This window comes from Helicoverpa zea, chromosome 2 (assembly GCF_022581195.2).
Source record: "Helicoverpa zea isolate HzStark_Cry1AcR chromosome 2, ilHelZeax1.1, whole genome shotgun sequence".
NCBI lineage: Eukaryota > Metazoa > Arthropoda > Insecta > Lepidoptera > Noctuidae > Helicoverpa > Helicoverpa zea.
The window spans coordinates 10519101-10536096 of record NC_061453.1 but is presented as its reverse complement, the minus strand read 5'-3'; the positions used below and the strand labels follow the sequence as shown (position 1 = coordinate 10536096).

Sequence of the window (16996 nt, the reverse complement as noted above, 5' to 3'; positions counted from 1 at the left end):
AATATTTTCCAATTTAATACAGAAACAATAAATTCATGCAGGTACGCAAAATAATAAAATTATGTTTCAGTAGAATACCAGGTAGGCGGAAATTATGCAACAGTTAAAAATCATAAGTTAATGCGAGTGTCAAAGAAAACGAAAAGTCATTCATAAACGTAAAACACAAGAGAGACAGCGCAGGGACGTAGCGAGGCTCATCTCATTAATCTGGGTTTCCACATTAAGCCGGGATGTGCCAATGGTGACAACGAAAATCCTCGGTTGTGGCCGCGGGTCGGCGGCAACAAATCCTTTTGTAAAATCTGCTACAAATATAAATGTTCTTCCTAGCTGTTATCAGAGTTATCAGTGCGTGATACACTCGATTTTCATGCCTAAAAAATATTTTATAATACATATGTTTTAACATAACTATATAAAATAAACATGATATAATAATAATCTGAAAATATAGACTAAGCGTAAGCAAATAGGCATCAGCTCAGACGGCTCGAATAAAATATTAATATCGTTTGTAAATTTAATAAGGTTTCTGGCCACAACACTAGGCGACGATCGCTCATGGCTATAGCAAAACGACACAACAGCACAACACAGCGGAGGCAAGTAAACATAGTGGCCATTGTGCGTGTTGCTACCTTGACGGTGGAGCCAATGTTTCACCGGAGTTTGCGAGTCACCCCTTAGTCAACAGTCCCGGGCCGTGAGTCCACCTCGTTATTAAGTACATATATTATATTTCACTTCTGCGTTAAACCTTATGACGCTATTATGGGACCAAAATAACCAAAAATACTCTAGAAGAATACGATCAAAAGTCAAAATTACAACCAAGTGAATTATCAACAAAAGGGGTAGTAACATGAAATAAAACAATAGATAGCGGAGACCACACTGTGCAAGTCGTCGGTCGCGTGACTGTCTCGCGGGCGGTTTAAATGACTTCCTTTGTTTCTTCACATAGCTCGCATCGTACACTTTCAAAGCCGAACATAAATCACAACTTTTGTAAAGTGGCAATTTACCTGGCGCGAACAATATCACTTACGCCATAATCTGAAAGCTTAAGGGGTCGATAGTACTCTACATGTCACAATTAAATGATAGATCTTTTCTTTATATATGTTTTATTTAATAATGATTTAACGAATATCTAATTGTTGAATTTAAAATGGGTCACAACCACATTCTAGTGTTATACAGGGTGTCTCTATAGATTAATTATGGAATAAAATATCCGGCAAATGACCCACAGCTCCGATGACAAGCCGTTTCATGAAATTTTCCATGACTTATAAACATTGTTTTAGAAATCTCTTTTATACATATATAACGAGCATAGCGAGTGACATATTCAAGTGAGTTATTGAAGTGAAAATAAAATTACGCATAATATTCGCGTCTACCTTCTAAATGAGTCCAAAAAGTACATTTATATGTCTAAGAAATTTCAACCTTTGTGCGCTAACACCTGCAGTTAGTTGCTATGTAACCTGTGTAGCAGAGTGGATTCCGGCCGACAACTTTGGTGAAAACTCGCAATTTTTTTTTTTAATTATAAATTGAGATTCTGGGGACAAATTTACAGTCCGTTGTTTATACGATAATCTGTTCAACCATTCGCTCCTCGCAACTTATTAAGTACGTAGTTTGAAGTTTTAGATAATGTTAACTAAATTTAAAGCAAGGAGAGGGAAAGAGTGTTGGAGCTTTTTATTTGCAAAGATAAATAGTTGCACGCGCGAGGCCAGACCAACGATTAATCTAAGTTTAGAGAGTAAACAAGAAGGTGAAGTGATCAGCGCGAGCGTTGTTGAAGTTTAATAAGCGTTAGTTAGCGGGCGGAGGCGCGGCGCCGGCAATAAGGCGACTGTTATCTCCGGTGTGGCGGTTGTGAACAAATTATCGCTCTCGCTTCTATCACCCTAATAGTTGCTAAGCTATTTATTAGTCACATGTTGTTACAGATGGACTTAACCGACATTATCTAACCGGTGAGAAATCGATGCAACAAATAAACACTTATTCGTAATATTTTTTTAATTATTTATGCACATTGTACAACGGCGGACTTAACGCCTTAGGCGTTCTCTACCAGTCTATCTTAGGGTATAATATTCAAATTATTAATCACTAGCTTTCCGCCCGCGGCTTCGCCCGCGTGGAATTCGGTTCACCCCTCCCGCTGTGGGTTAGCAGCGGTGACGGAGTGTCAGACTCTTACTGACTAAAATCGTCGTGTTCCGTCCTAGGCCTTTTATATACCAGGGCCGCGGTACCTCTTTCGAACAACCCGCAGCCGCGGCTGGCCCTGGCGCTACTGGGCCCCACTGATTTCAAAACAGACTAATTCGCGGCGAACCTTAACACCACGATACAGAAAAGCACAACGCCATCTATCGAGCTATCGGGAAGCTCGCGATTGAACAATGAGCTACAGGTTAAAGCGCGAGATATCATTGCACTTCTTACGTATCTTAAAAAAAACAACGTCACCACGTTTTAAAAAGCTATCATTCCACTTCTTATGTATTTTAAAAACACATCGTTACCACGTTTTAAAAACACCCAGCGCCATCTATCGCATACCTCAAGAACGAAATAACTTAACTAATACTTATACCAATTAGTAATTCGTTGAATTATAGTTAATTCAGGATAAGTAGATGTAAAAAAAACAGTTAAGACGATAAAACAAATCGTACGTCATCCCTCGGGAATTCCTCATTTTCGAGGATTCATTATCGTATCATTTAGCTTCTAAATTTATATGTTCATATTCGTTTGCAATATATAAGTAGATGTAAAAAAAAACAGTTTAGACGATTAAACAAATTGTACATCATCCCTCGGGAATTCCTCATTTTCGGGGATTCATTATCGTATCATTTAGCTTCTAAATTTACATGTTTATATTCGTTTGCAATATATTACCTTGTTTTAAACGACACACAGCGCCATCTACAATCCATCCATCAAGCAAACAATATTTTTGTTTTCCCTCGGGAATATCTATTTTTTTCGGGATAAAAAGTACCCTATTATTTAATCCGGACTTCTAACTTTACGTCTGCAAAATTTCAAAGCAATCGGTTCAGTAGTTACGGCGTGAATGCGGAACAAACAAACAAACAAACAAACAAACTCACTTTCCGATTTATAATATTAGTAAGGATACAGAAGTGTACGTCTTTTACTAAGGCTAAAGTTCGGCCATTCAGAGAATGCGTTCCTGACACGTCGCGATTGAACTGACGACGTAACTTTGCAATGGCGTTGCAGTTACGATAAAAATATTTTTGCTGGTTGTTTACCGTTTTAACAATTGAGGAGCATTAAAACAACATTATTATATCAATAATCAATGAATGTTATAATTTTGTGCCAAACTGAGTGTCAAATAACTTGGTAAACAATATTTTTCTAAATCTATACTGCGCTATTACAAGGTTATGTCAGCGGTTTATATTTTGTAGTGCTGTGCTAAAAATAACAGGCAAGTATCGTAATCTGTTCTTATACAGTTATAATATAAAATAATACGTTTTGATTTTCTTTTTAAGAATTGGAAAATAATGGACTATAAGACTTAATTATAACTTTTATGAAATATAAAAATAAAACTATGACCAAACCGCATTTTTATACTTAGATTAAAAATGGTAACCCCAAATGGCGTTATGGGCCGCCATTTTGTGACGCTAAAACAGTCGTCCGTTGTCGTTTCGTGCGCATAGACCACGTTTTTCAAGTGTTTTCGATCTGTTTTTATTTGATTACCCGGCTTTTGTTAGACCGAGATATCAGGATTGATTCTGTTATTGATAATAATATAATTATACATGTAGGCGAAGATGATGATGAAGACACCACCTCCTCAAGCAAATCGGAGTCTGATTAATATTCTGTTCGCACATTCAATTCAATGTACTTGTAACAAAGAATAAATAAAACAATTTTATTATATGAATATTACCTTTTTTTGGTTTCCACTTAAATAACTAAAATATAAAACAAATGATTCCGCCAATTTAAAACGAAAATAATCTTAAAATAATGCGGCGGTTCATTTTGAAGGAACGGTAACGAACTCAGTGTTATGTTGTGCCCATCACTAGTCGTGACTAACTGATAGGTGTCAGGAACGCATTCTCTGAACGGCCGAAGTATAATTTACGATAAACACAACTTCATCCCAAAAGAAGAAAAGGTAAAGGAGAGTAAACATCAAGTCATGAAATAGCTAATTAGGATTTTAAATGTAAGCTGGCGAGTACGTACAACCTAAAAGCGCAACGCGGTGCATGCGGAGTGTGGACGAGGCGGGCCGTCAAAGCGAGAATAATCTCATAACCGCGGCCCGGACGACACGGCCAGCTTATGCCGAGCGCCCTCAGGCTTACTGAGATCGTTCTTTGTACAAACACCACTGCGTTCGCGTCGACTACATACAACAAAGCTCATTACTTATTAACTTTAAAATTATGTAATTATTCGGGTCGCACTCTGCCCGACGACTATTCGTGCGCATCGAAGTTAACGTTACGATGAATTCCCGCAATTTTAGCTTAGCAAGTGAGGGACAATTAAGCGGTTAGAAGTTTCGCAAGTGGTTGCCAGCCGAGGTGGATATTCTATCGCTCCGTATACTTCAATTTCTCCGCGGTCGGTGATGCGTGGCGGCGCAATCGGGCGCGGCTGAGCGATTCCGATCCGATTCGCGGCAGCAGTTTACCTCATTGCAACATTCAACTGCGTGCCCCTTCCGACAACACAAGGCGAATGAAAGCGTCGTCACGATAACACTCAATAAAACACGATTTCAATTGCAACGGTTATTAACAAAAATACAGTTTTATTTCATACCATTGTTTCGAATCCACACGATAGCTTTAGATTTCCTCGTAAAAAAATATGTGTTATCGCACTCTTTTCTCTATATTTTTTTCGTAGTCCGTCATGGGTTGGCTAGCCTATCTTGACATCGACAATTTAGTCCAGAACAAAGAAGTAATTTTGTTTCAAAAGACCAAAATATACGTCCTCGTTGGCTAGAAAATAGGGTTATTTATCAAAACAGTACAATGAGAGTGCGGTTGAGAGGCTGAGAGGTGCGAGGTACGAGAGGACTACGCGAGCACCACACTGATTACAGCTCCATATTTAATGAGCCACTCACATGAACCCGCAACAAGCAACGAGCCAGCTTACTAATTTCAATACTCGTCTACATATCTGATTTCTATTATTAGCTAAAATAAACTTATATGTATTGAGTTCACATAAGATGTACCTACTTATAATGTTTTTAAGAACATTTCAAAGTTAAATATTTTTGTAATTAGTTAATTGTGTTGGTTGATAGCGTTAGCTTCCACTAGCGAAGCACTGCACTTAATGCACGAAGAAAAATCGGGAAATCAGCAAGAGAAAGTGTTCATATGTGGAGTAGGGGCGGCGAGGCCGGGCAAGAGGCGGCGGCGGGCGGCAGAAGACGGCCCGTGCACAGTTTAATTTCCCACGAGGTCGATCTCAGCGCCGCGGAGCGCAACCCGCGGGAATTAATTGCCAGTAATGAATAGTCAAGTGAACGTCCGTTAATTATGTACATCTATACTGAAATTTTAAGATATCATCAACCGTCTTAATCTTTGGTGAATACATTGACCAAAAACCATAGATATGCAATGGTTTTTTAAGCAATCTTATTTCATCGTGTCTGCGAAGGCTCTGGAACGTTATTCGTGTCAGGTATAGCCTTACATTGCAGGTTTCACACGGATTGCAGCTTGGAACAATACAGGTAGCTCGCTGTCTAAATTGTCGCCAGCAGTTCAATAACCCTGTAGTTTAGAAGCGTAATCGTTTCGTTTACAAAGCAATTTAAAATTCTCAAAAGTTTGCAAATATCGTTCGGAGAATTACGTCGAATTAATTTTGAAACTGTTTTGTTGTAAAGCGTGAAATTTAATGGCTGTCGAATTTTAAGCTCTAACTATCACTTGGACTTGAGTAATACAAAAGTTGAAATCAGGGTATTGAAATACGGAACAAGTGGGTAACATTGTTTTCTTCTAAATAGCAGTTAGTAAAAAAGGCTAATGGTGGATTTCAATAAATCTTCTATCCGTGGATTTGGTTAGGTACTAGAGATAGGAATTTGACATTGCTTGCAGTAAGTAGGTGTCAAATATTATATGAGACCATGATAGTATAAGCAGAACTTTCCCTACAGGCCCATTCGAAGGCAATGTAAAAATTTGTAGCACACTATAACCACTAGGCGGTTATGATAGGAGTCCCTAGTCGCGTGTCGGCATGCCAATTCGATAAGACATTATTGATACATCGCATTGTCGGTCGATGGCATAGTGTGATCGTGAAGATTCTATCACATGTGTGAGCGTTACAATCGGTAATGGTGTGTGCAGTTAAGGTGTAGGTTTATTACTTCCTCGTCGGGTAGCGGCGTGGGAACAGGGCCGGAGATAGGCGCTCGTTAGCGGGGCACGCGTCGCGACGCTCCACGGACTAACGGTAACGCCACCTATCTACACGCGGCTTCATTGCCAAACTCGTATGCGACAATGCAATGCACCAAACGTGGCGTAATAACACGCTGCCTTACACACCTGTTATGGTAATACCTACAACAACTGCAGTCCACCATGAATAATAATTGTGACAATTATTTCAAACGACGTCAATATTGTTATGGATGCATAATAATATATGAAACTAATGTTTACTCATACATCTAAGTATAGCTATTTCATTAACATACCGGCAGGCAGTAGATGACATGAACATATTTTCCACAAAAACTCCTTACTAGACATGAATGTTTGTGTATTTGTTCCGTCATAAACGAAACTTGGCAGTAATAACGCATAGAGTACTTTTTATCGGGGTGCTGGAAGTAGTTTCCCCAGGCAGCGGGTTAAAATCGTTGCGGCAACTAATATGTCGACGTTTGAAAGGCAACAATTACTAAGCGACATTGAATGAACTTTACAGGAGAGTGATTTGAAGTTAAAAAATTTTGCAAAAAAAATATTAAAAATTACAATATAGACGGATTTTGATGCTGTTAATATACATATATCCCTAATTTTTATAGCTATTTTTGATATTAAAATAAGCCTTGTAGCTCTCGAATAAAAAGCAGTTTACGTCGCTTCGATAAAAAAATCCTCATTTGATAAACAGGTAAAACTATCCAAGCTATCACTGAATGTTATGTACAAACAAGTAACATTATTTAAATTGCATCTGATAAGTTTGGAGCAACATGTAAAATTATTTAAGCTATCGATAAAGGTTTTAGTTATAACAGGCAAAAGTAAATAAATACAAATACTTAAGAATTTATAGACAAGAGTATTTATCTAAATTATCTAAGAGTTTATAAAATAAAACACGGTAAATTATCTAAATGTTATTTATACTAAATCTCTTTCATACAAAATGTATCTTACATAATAAAATGAAGGTAAATCTTAGTTCGTAAGCACTTTTTTAACGTGTGGGATCATAAATGAACGTAAAATTTGTTAAATATAGGTATTTTTTATTGAAAATCAATCTTAAAAAAAGAAATAAATAAAATTATCTAACCGACATTGTTAACAACAAAAGTTATCAAGTCAAATAAGTAAAAGCATCTAAGCGCCAATAATATTACATATTAATATGGGTAAAATTATACAAATTGCACTTTCGAAAAATAATGACATCAAGTTAAATACACTGTAAGTACGATTCACAAATACTTTTTACGGGTAGAATCTACTAAGCGTTTACGTAAAGAAATTTTCGAACAAGTGAAAATAACTAAGTCCAAACGAGTAAAAATTAAAAACATGAAAAATAGACTAAGTAGATATTTTCAATATTTTAATTTTCCTAAGTCTAAAATTTCCTAAAAATCCCTTTTTTTGCGTCGGTTAGTGAGCACAAAATTCATGATTTGGTATAAATTTCGCAATATCTAAGCGACATAAAACTCGTCGTAGAAGAACACCGATTAGACTAAACGGCGCAGAAAAAAAATACAAATCCATTGGTATATATAACTCATTTTTGGAATTTCTGTCGCTTAGATATTATTGCCTTTCAAGCGTCGATGTGTATACTTGTATTATAAATAAAAAAAAATATTTAGATAAAATTATTATTTAGAAAAAATCCTGTAGGAAAGCTACACATTTCCCGAGTAACAGAGGCTATATTTTATCCAGGTATGGGCTGTAGTTCCCACCGGACGCGGGTGAAACCGCGTAAAAACGGCTAGTAAATGATACAAATATGTATATGAAAAGAGAAATAGATTACATTGAGATGGATTGAAACAAAGGACATTTTGCTCAAATGGGCTGAAATTTAAGAAAAAATAATATGATGATATGAGCACACACAAATAACGGAAGAAGTAATTGTCATGGTTAAATTAGAACGCATACACGGGACCCCGGCTGCTAAGGCTGTAAAGGTTGAAGCTCCAACTTCTGTGTCCGACAACAGTTAATCTGTCGAAATGAAATTATCCCGAATCATTAACAACTGACTTTTAAATTGGAAATCTATTTTTATTTCCAATAAAAAATACGTATACGTTCTAACATTATTATATGTAAGTATACGCACTTCATACATAAAGTATACGTTTAATAATGTTAGTACGAAGTGTTTTAACTTACAATAATCTCTTAATAAGGCATTAACCCCAAATACCGTTTATTCTGTTGGCGGCGCGTCCGTTGACAAGCGAACGATTTCACGTTGTCTATTTGTGATGGTCATTATCCAAATAAAAACATTCGAGATACGTATTCAAACTTTCAAATAATCAATGCTTAAAGGACGAGTTTGAGTGTCAAAATGGATGAGAGACGAAAAGAAAGGATATTTCTTTATTACATACAAGCTCCAGCGAGAGGTTTCACCCGCTTCCTGAGGAACTACTTCCCGCACACTGATAAAATGAAGGCTTTATGTATGTTCTCTGAACTATGTATGTATCTATGTATATTCTTGCCAAGTTTCATCAAAATCCGTGCGCACATTTTTACAAACCTTTCCCTATACAACAGCACGTGAGTAAAATGTTTTTACTCATTTGATGTTAGTGTGATTATGTGATGTCATTAAACAAATCACGATTTAAAGTACAGTTGGTATTTCACAATGATCTCGTGTTTTGAAAAGCAACGGTATATCTTTTAGTTTGCAACACGACCTCAGGAAAGCATATGCAGTTTTTTTTTTTTTCGATTTGGATTTAGTAACTGTCGAGGTATATGACCATATATCAAGATTTCCCATGGCTGTATGCATAAGGCGCTTCAGTAAAAACACGTTAGCACAACGTGCCCACTATTGTCAGTGTTCTCTCACGGCACGACATGACCTGACGACATACACTTTTTCTTTGCTTATGTGTAAAATTATTGAGCTCAGTAAAATTATTGCTCCTCTAAGTATCAGATCAGGCCTGATGGCCGGAAGGTATAAGCATTTACAAAGACCATATATGTATGGAATCCAAAATATAACTTCATGATTTTATTTTAACTGTAAGCAATTTTTAGACGTTAAAAACTACAAGTATACTTCGTTCCTAGGCTTCTCGTTAGAGCTCTGAAATCATCACTTTTGTTAGTTTTATAAACGGAGACGTGATTTTATTCCTTTTTCTCCACTTTCACTGTTACACTGCTAAAGTTATTTATACTTCGGCCGTTCAGAGAATGCGTTCCTGACACCTATCAGTTAGTCACGACTAGTGATGGGCACAACATAACACTGAGTTCGTTACCGTTCCTTCAAAATGAACCGCCGCATTATTTTAAGATTATTTTCGTTTTAAATTGGCGGAATCATTTGTTTTATATTTTAGTTATTTAAGTGGAAACCAAAAAAAGGTAATATTCATATAATAAAATTGTTTTATTTATTCTTTGTTACAAGTACATTGAATTGAATGTGCGAACAGAATATTAATCAGACTCCGATTTGCTTGAGGAGGTGGTGTCTTCATCATCATCTTCGCCTACATGTATAATTATATTATTATCAATAACAGAATCAATCCTGATATCTCGGTCTAACAAAAGCCGGGTAATCAAATAAAAACAGATCGAAAACACTTGAAAAACGTGGTCTATGCGCACGAAACGACAACGGACGACTGTTTTAGCGTCACAAAATGGCGGCCCATAACGCCATTTGGGGTTACCATTTTTAATCTAAGTATAAAAATGCGGTTTGGTCATAGTTTTATTTTTATATTTCATAAACGTTATAATTAAGTCTTATAGTCCATTATTTTCCAATTCTTAAAAAGAAAATCAAAACGTATTATTTTATATTATAACTGTATAAGAACAGATTACGATACTTGCCTGTTATTTTTAGCACAGCACTACAAAATATAAACCGCTGACATAACCTTGTAATAGCGCAGTATAGATTTAGAAAAATATTGTTTACCAAGTTATTTGACACTCAGTTTGGCACAAAATTATAACATTCATTGATTATTGATATAATAATGTTGTTTTAATGCTCCTCAATTGTTAAAACGGTAAACAACCAGCAAAAATATTTTTATCGTAACTGCAACGCCATTGCAAAGTTACGTCGTCAGTTCAATCGCGACGTGTCAGGAACGCATTCTCTGAATGGCCGAACTATAGGTTATCTTAAGTATAACGCTCGTTTTAAGCGGTTGATACAGATTTTACGAATTTACGTTTTTATTTTATCTTATAACTTACTCTACGTAGATTGTTTTGATTAGCACATGTATTGGCGTGAATAATAATATAAACGTGTGAAAAAGAAAAAATATTGTTCATTCTTTTAAAAGAAATTAGTTGTGTACATAATAGTAAATACGAGTCTTACAATAATATAGATAGTATCTAATGGGAAAGGATTAGCTAATTTAAACTGTGCAAAAGATGATCAGGTCGCTTATCTTAACTGTCTCAACTCCCAGTTGATATACTCGAGGGGACCAGCCTATTCGTTCATAGATTAGATATACTTACCCAGGCAATGATATGACTGGATTAAGTAATTAGAAAATAGCTGAAATTTAGGATATCGGTGCGAGATCTAAATTCCTTTCACATATTCAGAAGACAAATCAGTTAGTAAATCTATACTAATATTATAAAGAGAAAACCTCTGTTTGTTTGTTTGGTTGTGATGGATAAACTCAAAAACTACTGGACCGATTTTAAATATTCTTTCACCATTAGAAAACTATATTATCTGCGAGTAACATAGGCTATATTTTATCCCGGTGCGGGCAGTAGATCCCACGGGACGCGGGTGAAACCGCGGGAAAACGGTTAGTGAAATATAAGTTGCTAGTTATAATACTAACATAATTTAGGCAGTATAATTATTGGACGTACAATAAACGGTGTCTCTTGACGCGAAGAGCGTATAGGTTTAGACATGCACATGACCAAGGTCTAGTTTAATGCACACGTTGCCGACAGACCGGTTCACGACATAGGATCACTCGCGACGTTGCGCAAGAAGGTTATATTTACCATACTGCGGCATCAGATATATTAACTAACTGGTTAGACCGAGTTCATAAACCCAGATTTATTTTACTCTAAAACGATGCAGTAAATAATCAAAATAATTATTCTAAGTAATAATTTGACGACTTTCTGACTATGTTCGTCAGAAGAAACATTCGTGAAATTAATTACAAGCTTTTGCTCGCGTTATGACCCGTTCCGGTACCATTGTTTTTAAAATAAATATATTCTGCTACTCTGTATGAAGAGGAATCAGTCCAACTGCTTTCGCGTTATAAAAGTTTAAACAAACGCGACTGGGTGTACATAAGATTGGGTAAATAATTGCCCACATGACCACCTACGATACCTTATGTATTTTCAACTTCTTTGAGATAGTTTATAAATTAGAAGCCAAAAAACCGGTCAAGAACGTAAAGGGTCACGCTTAGTGTAGTAGTTCCCGATCGTAGCTACTACTTATTCCGACCACTTATCTACTCAGAAAAAAATCTATTCAACGCGAAGTAGCCCAAAGTACAGTGACATCTCTCGGAAAATTGAGTTATTTATGAGTATAACTGTATGATTTAAAAAAACAAGATTTCACCCTTTAAGTTCAAAATAATATTTCTAGAAGGTCTTTGAGACGAGAATTTGTTCACATTTTCGAAACTTAAGGTTCAAAAGGTTTTCAACTTTCGGAGTCATTATATCCTAAAATATAAACATTTTTGCTTTCTATTAGGATTAGGTTGCCAACAGGAATCAACACAATTATATAAGTTATGTCATAAAGTCAAGTGTGACTACAACTTGTGTGTACTAAAACGTAAACAAAACGAAATAGTAATTTAATTATAAAATAAAAAAGAATAAAAACTGATACGACAGTAGATTTATAGTACTAACTGTCACAGGGAAAACTAAAAAGCGTCGATTAATGTGTGCGAGTATCGAGATTAAATATTCGCCGCTGAACTGAGCACATTACAAATTTTTGGGTTGTATAAACAGCACGATTTATTTACTTATATTAGGAGCCCCTATCAAAGAGTCCAAGCGAGAAATAGGGTACTTCTCTTGAACAAGTCATGATAAATAGTTTCACTTTCATTTCTTTATTTAACTTGCTTACTACCGACATCTACCGAGACGATTCCGAAGTCAGTATGTAGGCATAAAACGGTCTGCAGGTTTGTCTGTGCACTTTTTTAAAGAGAATAGGCGCTCCTGAGTCGAACAGTCATGAGATTGAATATGATAATAGCCCGGAAATTAAGAATAACTTTTACACTTGGCTTTAACTCGATAAAGAAAATCAAAGGTCAATGAAAAGAGCGAAATGGCAAGTAACAAACTTGCGGTATTGATTTTCAAGTTATCCTGAGTGTTGTTGTATTGTTTACTGCTTAACATGACCACCTATCACAGGTTTTTGGACTTGCTTGTGGAATAGTTTGCGACTATCAAATAGAACAACCAACCAAAGTCTAGGCAGTAACCAAATATCCTTAAAAAATCATAATCGCCGTTGCCCGCCCAGGGTCAAGAGTTTGTACATATTTTGTTCGGTAAGAAAACTATGTGTTTGAAAGTTACGACGAGTTCTGGTTTATACATAAGCAAAATGTAACATGAAATGTAACATACATTGTATTATTTTTCTTCAGTACGTGTACCTACATAGAACCGTTGAACTAGAAGCAGACCCCAACAAAGTTGGGAAAAGGCTCGTGAGATGATGAGTACATGTACCTACACATTCCGCAAATACTTGAAAAGCAACTTGACATCCAGCTCGAAGAAAAAAGTTGTGGGCAGTAGACCTCATTGATTCTAGTCTCTTTGATGTCGAACAAAAGAGAGCAAGTTGCACTGCATTTACTGGCTCAATGCTAAGTTTTGGGTGGCCAGAAAGCTTGAGGTGTACATAGAAAGGCAGGGGCTTGATTCTGCTAATTTTACTTCAATTTCAACTAAGATTCATTCACGACTCAATTACGATTGAAGCGTGTGTAGCATTTCGTTATATTTTCTTTTAAATAAACGATTTTCTTATTTTCTGTGATTCAAAAATAAATCACATTGTCGGCAAATGATAATCGATTGCAATATGATAGAGCAGACTACCGTATCGGCCAAATGGCAGACCAAAGACAAACCAATGAAATGTCATTGGAATACGATTGGTCTCATATTAGTAGCAGAATGCCCGCTAAGGTTAAAACTGCTATTGCGATTAAATTTCGACTTTATTAATTTAGCAGAATGAAGCCCCAGTTGGTTGGTGGGCAAGGAGCGGCAGACACTGACCTGCACGTCGAAGGGCTGGTGGTGCTGCGAGGAGTCGGGCGCCTGCTGCACGACGGAGGCGCCGTTGACGAGGCTGGCGGCCTGCCCCGCCACGCCGCCCACGCCGCCGCTCGCGCCGCCGCCCACTCCTCCGACGCCACCCCCGTACTACGTACAAAACGGATTACACCTTACTTACAATACTGTTTCTTATGAGTGTGATACTAGACAATAAAGACAATTGCTTTTTTTTAATACCACGGTTAAAATATCCTTTTTTGTGGGATGCAGATAGATTTTTATGTATTTAATATGTATAGAGTTTTAATACAATCTTCTAAGAGTGTGAAAGAAATGGATATGTTTTAAGATTCTTTTGTAAGAAGTTCAAACAAGCGGGGGAGAAAATTATGTTTTTAAGAATAATTTTATTTTTTACATGCTTTAATTATATTGTTGTTAAAAGCAATGAAGCATTTCTTTATGTTATTTGTATATAACTAACCTGCTGCGTGCTGGCAAAACTATTGTTGTCGAACTGTGGATGCTGCTCCATTTGTAAAACGAGTTCAATGTGTTGATTCATAGAGTCGTTCAATGTCATACCTGAAACGAATTTATGTTGTATTTTGTTCTGATACAAGTATTAAGATGATGAAAATTTTTTATTTGATGTCTACTAACCAGGGTGGATTTGCGGGTGTTGAGGGTGAGGCAGACCTTGCAGAGGCGCCACGCCTAACATCCCTGGATGATGCTGTAACAGAAATAACAATACATGAACTAACTAGTATCAAACTTTCAATGTGTGGAAGCCCTTTCTGATCAGATCTATTAAAGACAACTTTTAGCCATCAGCTGATTAGTTCAGAGAGGTACATTCTATAATGAGTTAACAATCACTTTTTGTAAAACAACGTTTTTTAGAGTAATACCCTTCTACTCTAGCTGACAGATATTGCTGTGAACTGCAGACTTTTAGTTGGTCGATAGTTTTTTTGGGCTGATAAGTCGGTATGCAGATAAATGGTAGTTACGCACATTACAAAGATATGATAGGAATAGAGCCTCTCTTATTAAAACATAGTTGATAACAATCGCTCAACTTTCGGCCGACTGTTTAGTATGCAGTGTCAGTTTATGGAGTAGGGATGTGTGCGTACCTGTGGATGCGAGAGATGCGGCAGATGGTGCAGCTGCTGCGGCTGCGGCTGCGGCAGCGCGTGCGGCGGCAGCAGCGGGAAGGCGGGCGCGTCGCCGTTGCGCACGGCGCCCGCCTCCTCCTCCGCCGGCGACGGCTGCCGCGAACCCGGCGTGCGGCTACACATACATCACATCATTACTATGTAACTACGGCATACCCAGCGCGGGCACTATAGCCAAATCACTCCAGCCACTATGTCCAGTAATGGACGTTCTAGGCTCTAACGACCACATATTATACAGTTTTCGTCAAATTACTATGCCCCTCTGAGGTCCGTTCACGAACACTCCGTGCATTCACAGTAATTTTTTACAGTCACTACTAGCCAACTTCGGACCGGCAAAGTCATTTGATGAGCACTATATTACAAATACAGATAATAATGAGGTTGTTTTTCATTCGGCAATAATCCTTGAGGCATCGTTCACACCAAACGTATTGTCCGCCGCTGACTGTGAGTATACTCACAGTCGGCCTCAGTGTGAACGTCGACTCAATCTGCAGTACGCGTACTCACCAAGCCGACAATAGGCTATAGTATTGTCGACAATAGGCTATACTATAGCCTATTGTCGGCTTGGTGAGTACGCGTACTGCAGATTGAGTCGACGTTCACACTGAGGCCGACTGTGAGTATACTCACAGTCAGCGGCGGACAATACGTTTGGTGTGAACAATCCCTGAAACCTTCAAGACATAGAGGCTTTATATGTGACTCATAGTTTTAGACGCTAAAACTTTATAGTAGGTTTAGTCGTTTTTGCACATACATGAAGTTAATTAGACATTGCTGAATAATGAATTTTTTTATTGCTTGTACACTAATTTGGATGTATTTACGAAAAATCTCTTGTTTTAGAATATTCACTCATACATATTTACGCGTAAGCATAAAGTTATATTAATTAAATTAGGTGAAGTTAATCAAAAATCCCTTGTATTGCCAAAAACATTGAATTGATAGCACAGATCATATGTAGATCAATCGCTTCGCAATGGCGGTCAGTTTATCAGAGAAATCTTAAGCATGTGAATGATAGTGAGCGGTCGGTAGAGCAGGCTTCGCGGCGTGCGGCGCTTGGCATTGACAGAGGCCATGATCCACGCGCGCGGTTATTGCCCGCCGGCCGCCGCCGCGCGCGCACTCTTCCGTCTGCACGCCCGCCGCTCGGTGGCCTTCGCGACCATCTAACGTATCGACCACTCATACTCATTTGTGTATTGACCGAGATAAGTAGCGGACAGCGTCTTTCTTTTATCAGTTATTTTGATTGGATGTATAAGCATGGTAATTTTGTTTTTAGGAAATATCATGTGTATTGTATGAGTTTGGATTTGTTTGTTGTTATTTTTTTTTAATCTCATTAGCGATAATAATTGTTTCTTATTTTTATTTAACAGAGTCTGGTACAGATTAATCACAATTTTTTTTATTGCCGCATCTCGAAACTATAAAAATATTATAATGTTTCCGACTTCGATTAACCAATTTGTGTTTCATCATCAAATACTTCCTCCATAAACTTAAAAAATGAAACATATCATGAGTTCAAACATGTTACGATCAGCAACGCTGTGTCAGTTTCACCAATGTGCTTTGAACACAATACCAGTTAAGAAGGACATTAGAACCAAATACTCACTTGAAAGCTTTGTCATCTTCTTGTCCATTATGAAGTCCATTAGGTAGAGATCCATGTTCGTGAAGTTCATGCAAATCCTTCTCGAATGGAGAGGCCGATTTGTCCTCTGGGCGCTCCTCAAGGACCATGCCACGTAATCCAGCGACGACGCCGGGTACCTTTTCTCCTCCGCCAGTAGCCACACCACCTGCTTCTACGAGATGTGAATAATTAATTCTTGATGAAACTGCAACAAAGTGGTATACAATGGAAGTTAATATCATTTTCAAGCAGTATTCATTTTAATTTGGAATAACATTTTAGATTTA

General features: G+C 37.3%; 1 protein-coding gene across 5 annotated transcripts in view; it reads right to left on the bottom strand.

The window, feature by feature from the left end:
* Positions 1 to 16996, bottom strand: part of LOC124643297 (maternal protein pumilio) — an 84581-nt gene that overhangs the window by 47642 nt on the left and 19943 nt on the right. For 3 of the 5 annotated variants that reach the window (XM_047182226.1, XM_047182235.1, XM_047182255.1), the window contains 5 exons: positions 16689 to 16914; positions 15005 to 15161; positions 14526 to 14598; positions 14347 to 14447; positions 13863 to 14009 (listed from right to left, as the gene is read on the bottom strand). In XM_047182226.1, coding sequence (XP_047038182.1) covers positions 13863 to 14009; positions 14347 to 14447; positions 14526 to 14598; positions 15005 to 15161; positions 16689 to 16914 — 704 coding nt within the window. The remainder of the gene's footprint in view (positions 1 to 13862; positions 14010 to 14346; positions 14448 to 14525; positions 14599 to 15004; positions 15162 to 16688; positions 16915 to 16996) is intronic. The other 2 variants (XM_047182238.1, XM_047182246.1) reach the window with 2 other exon arrangements.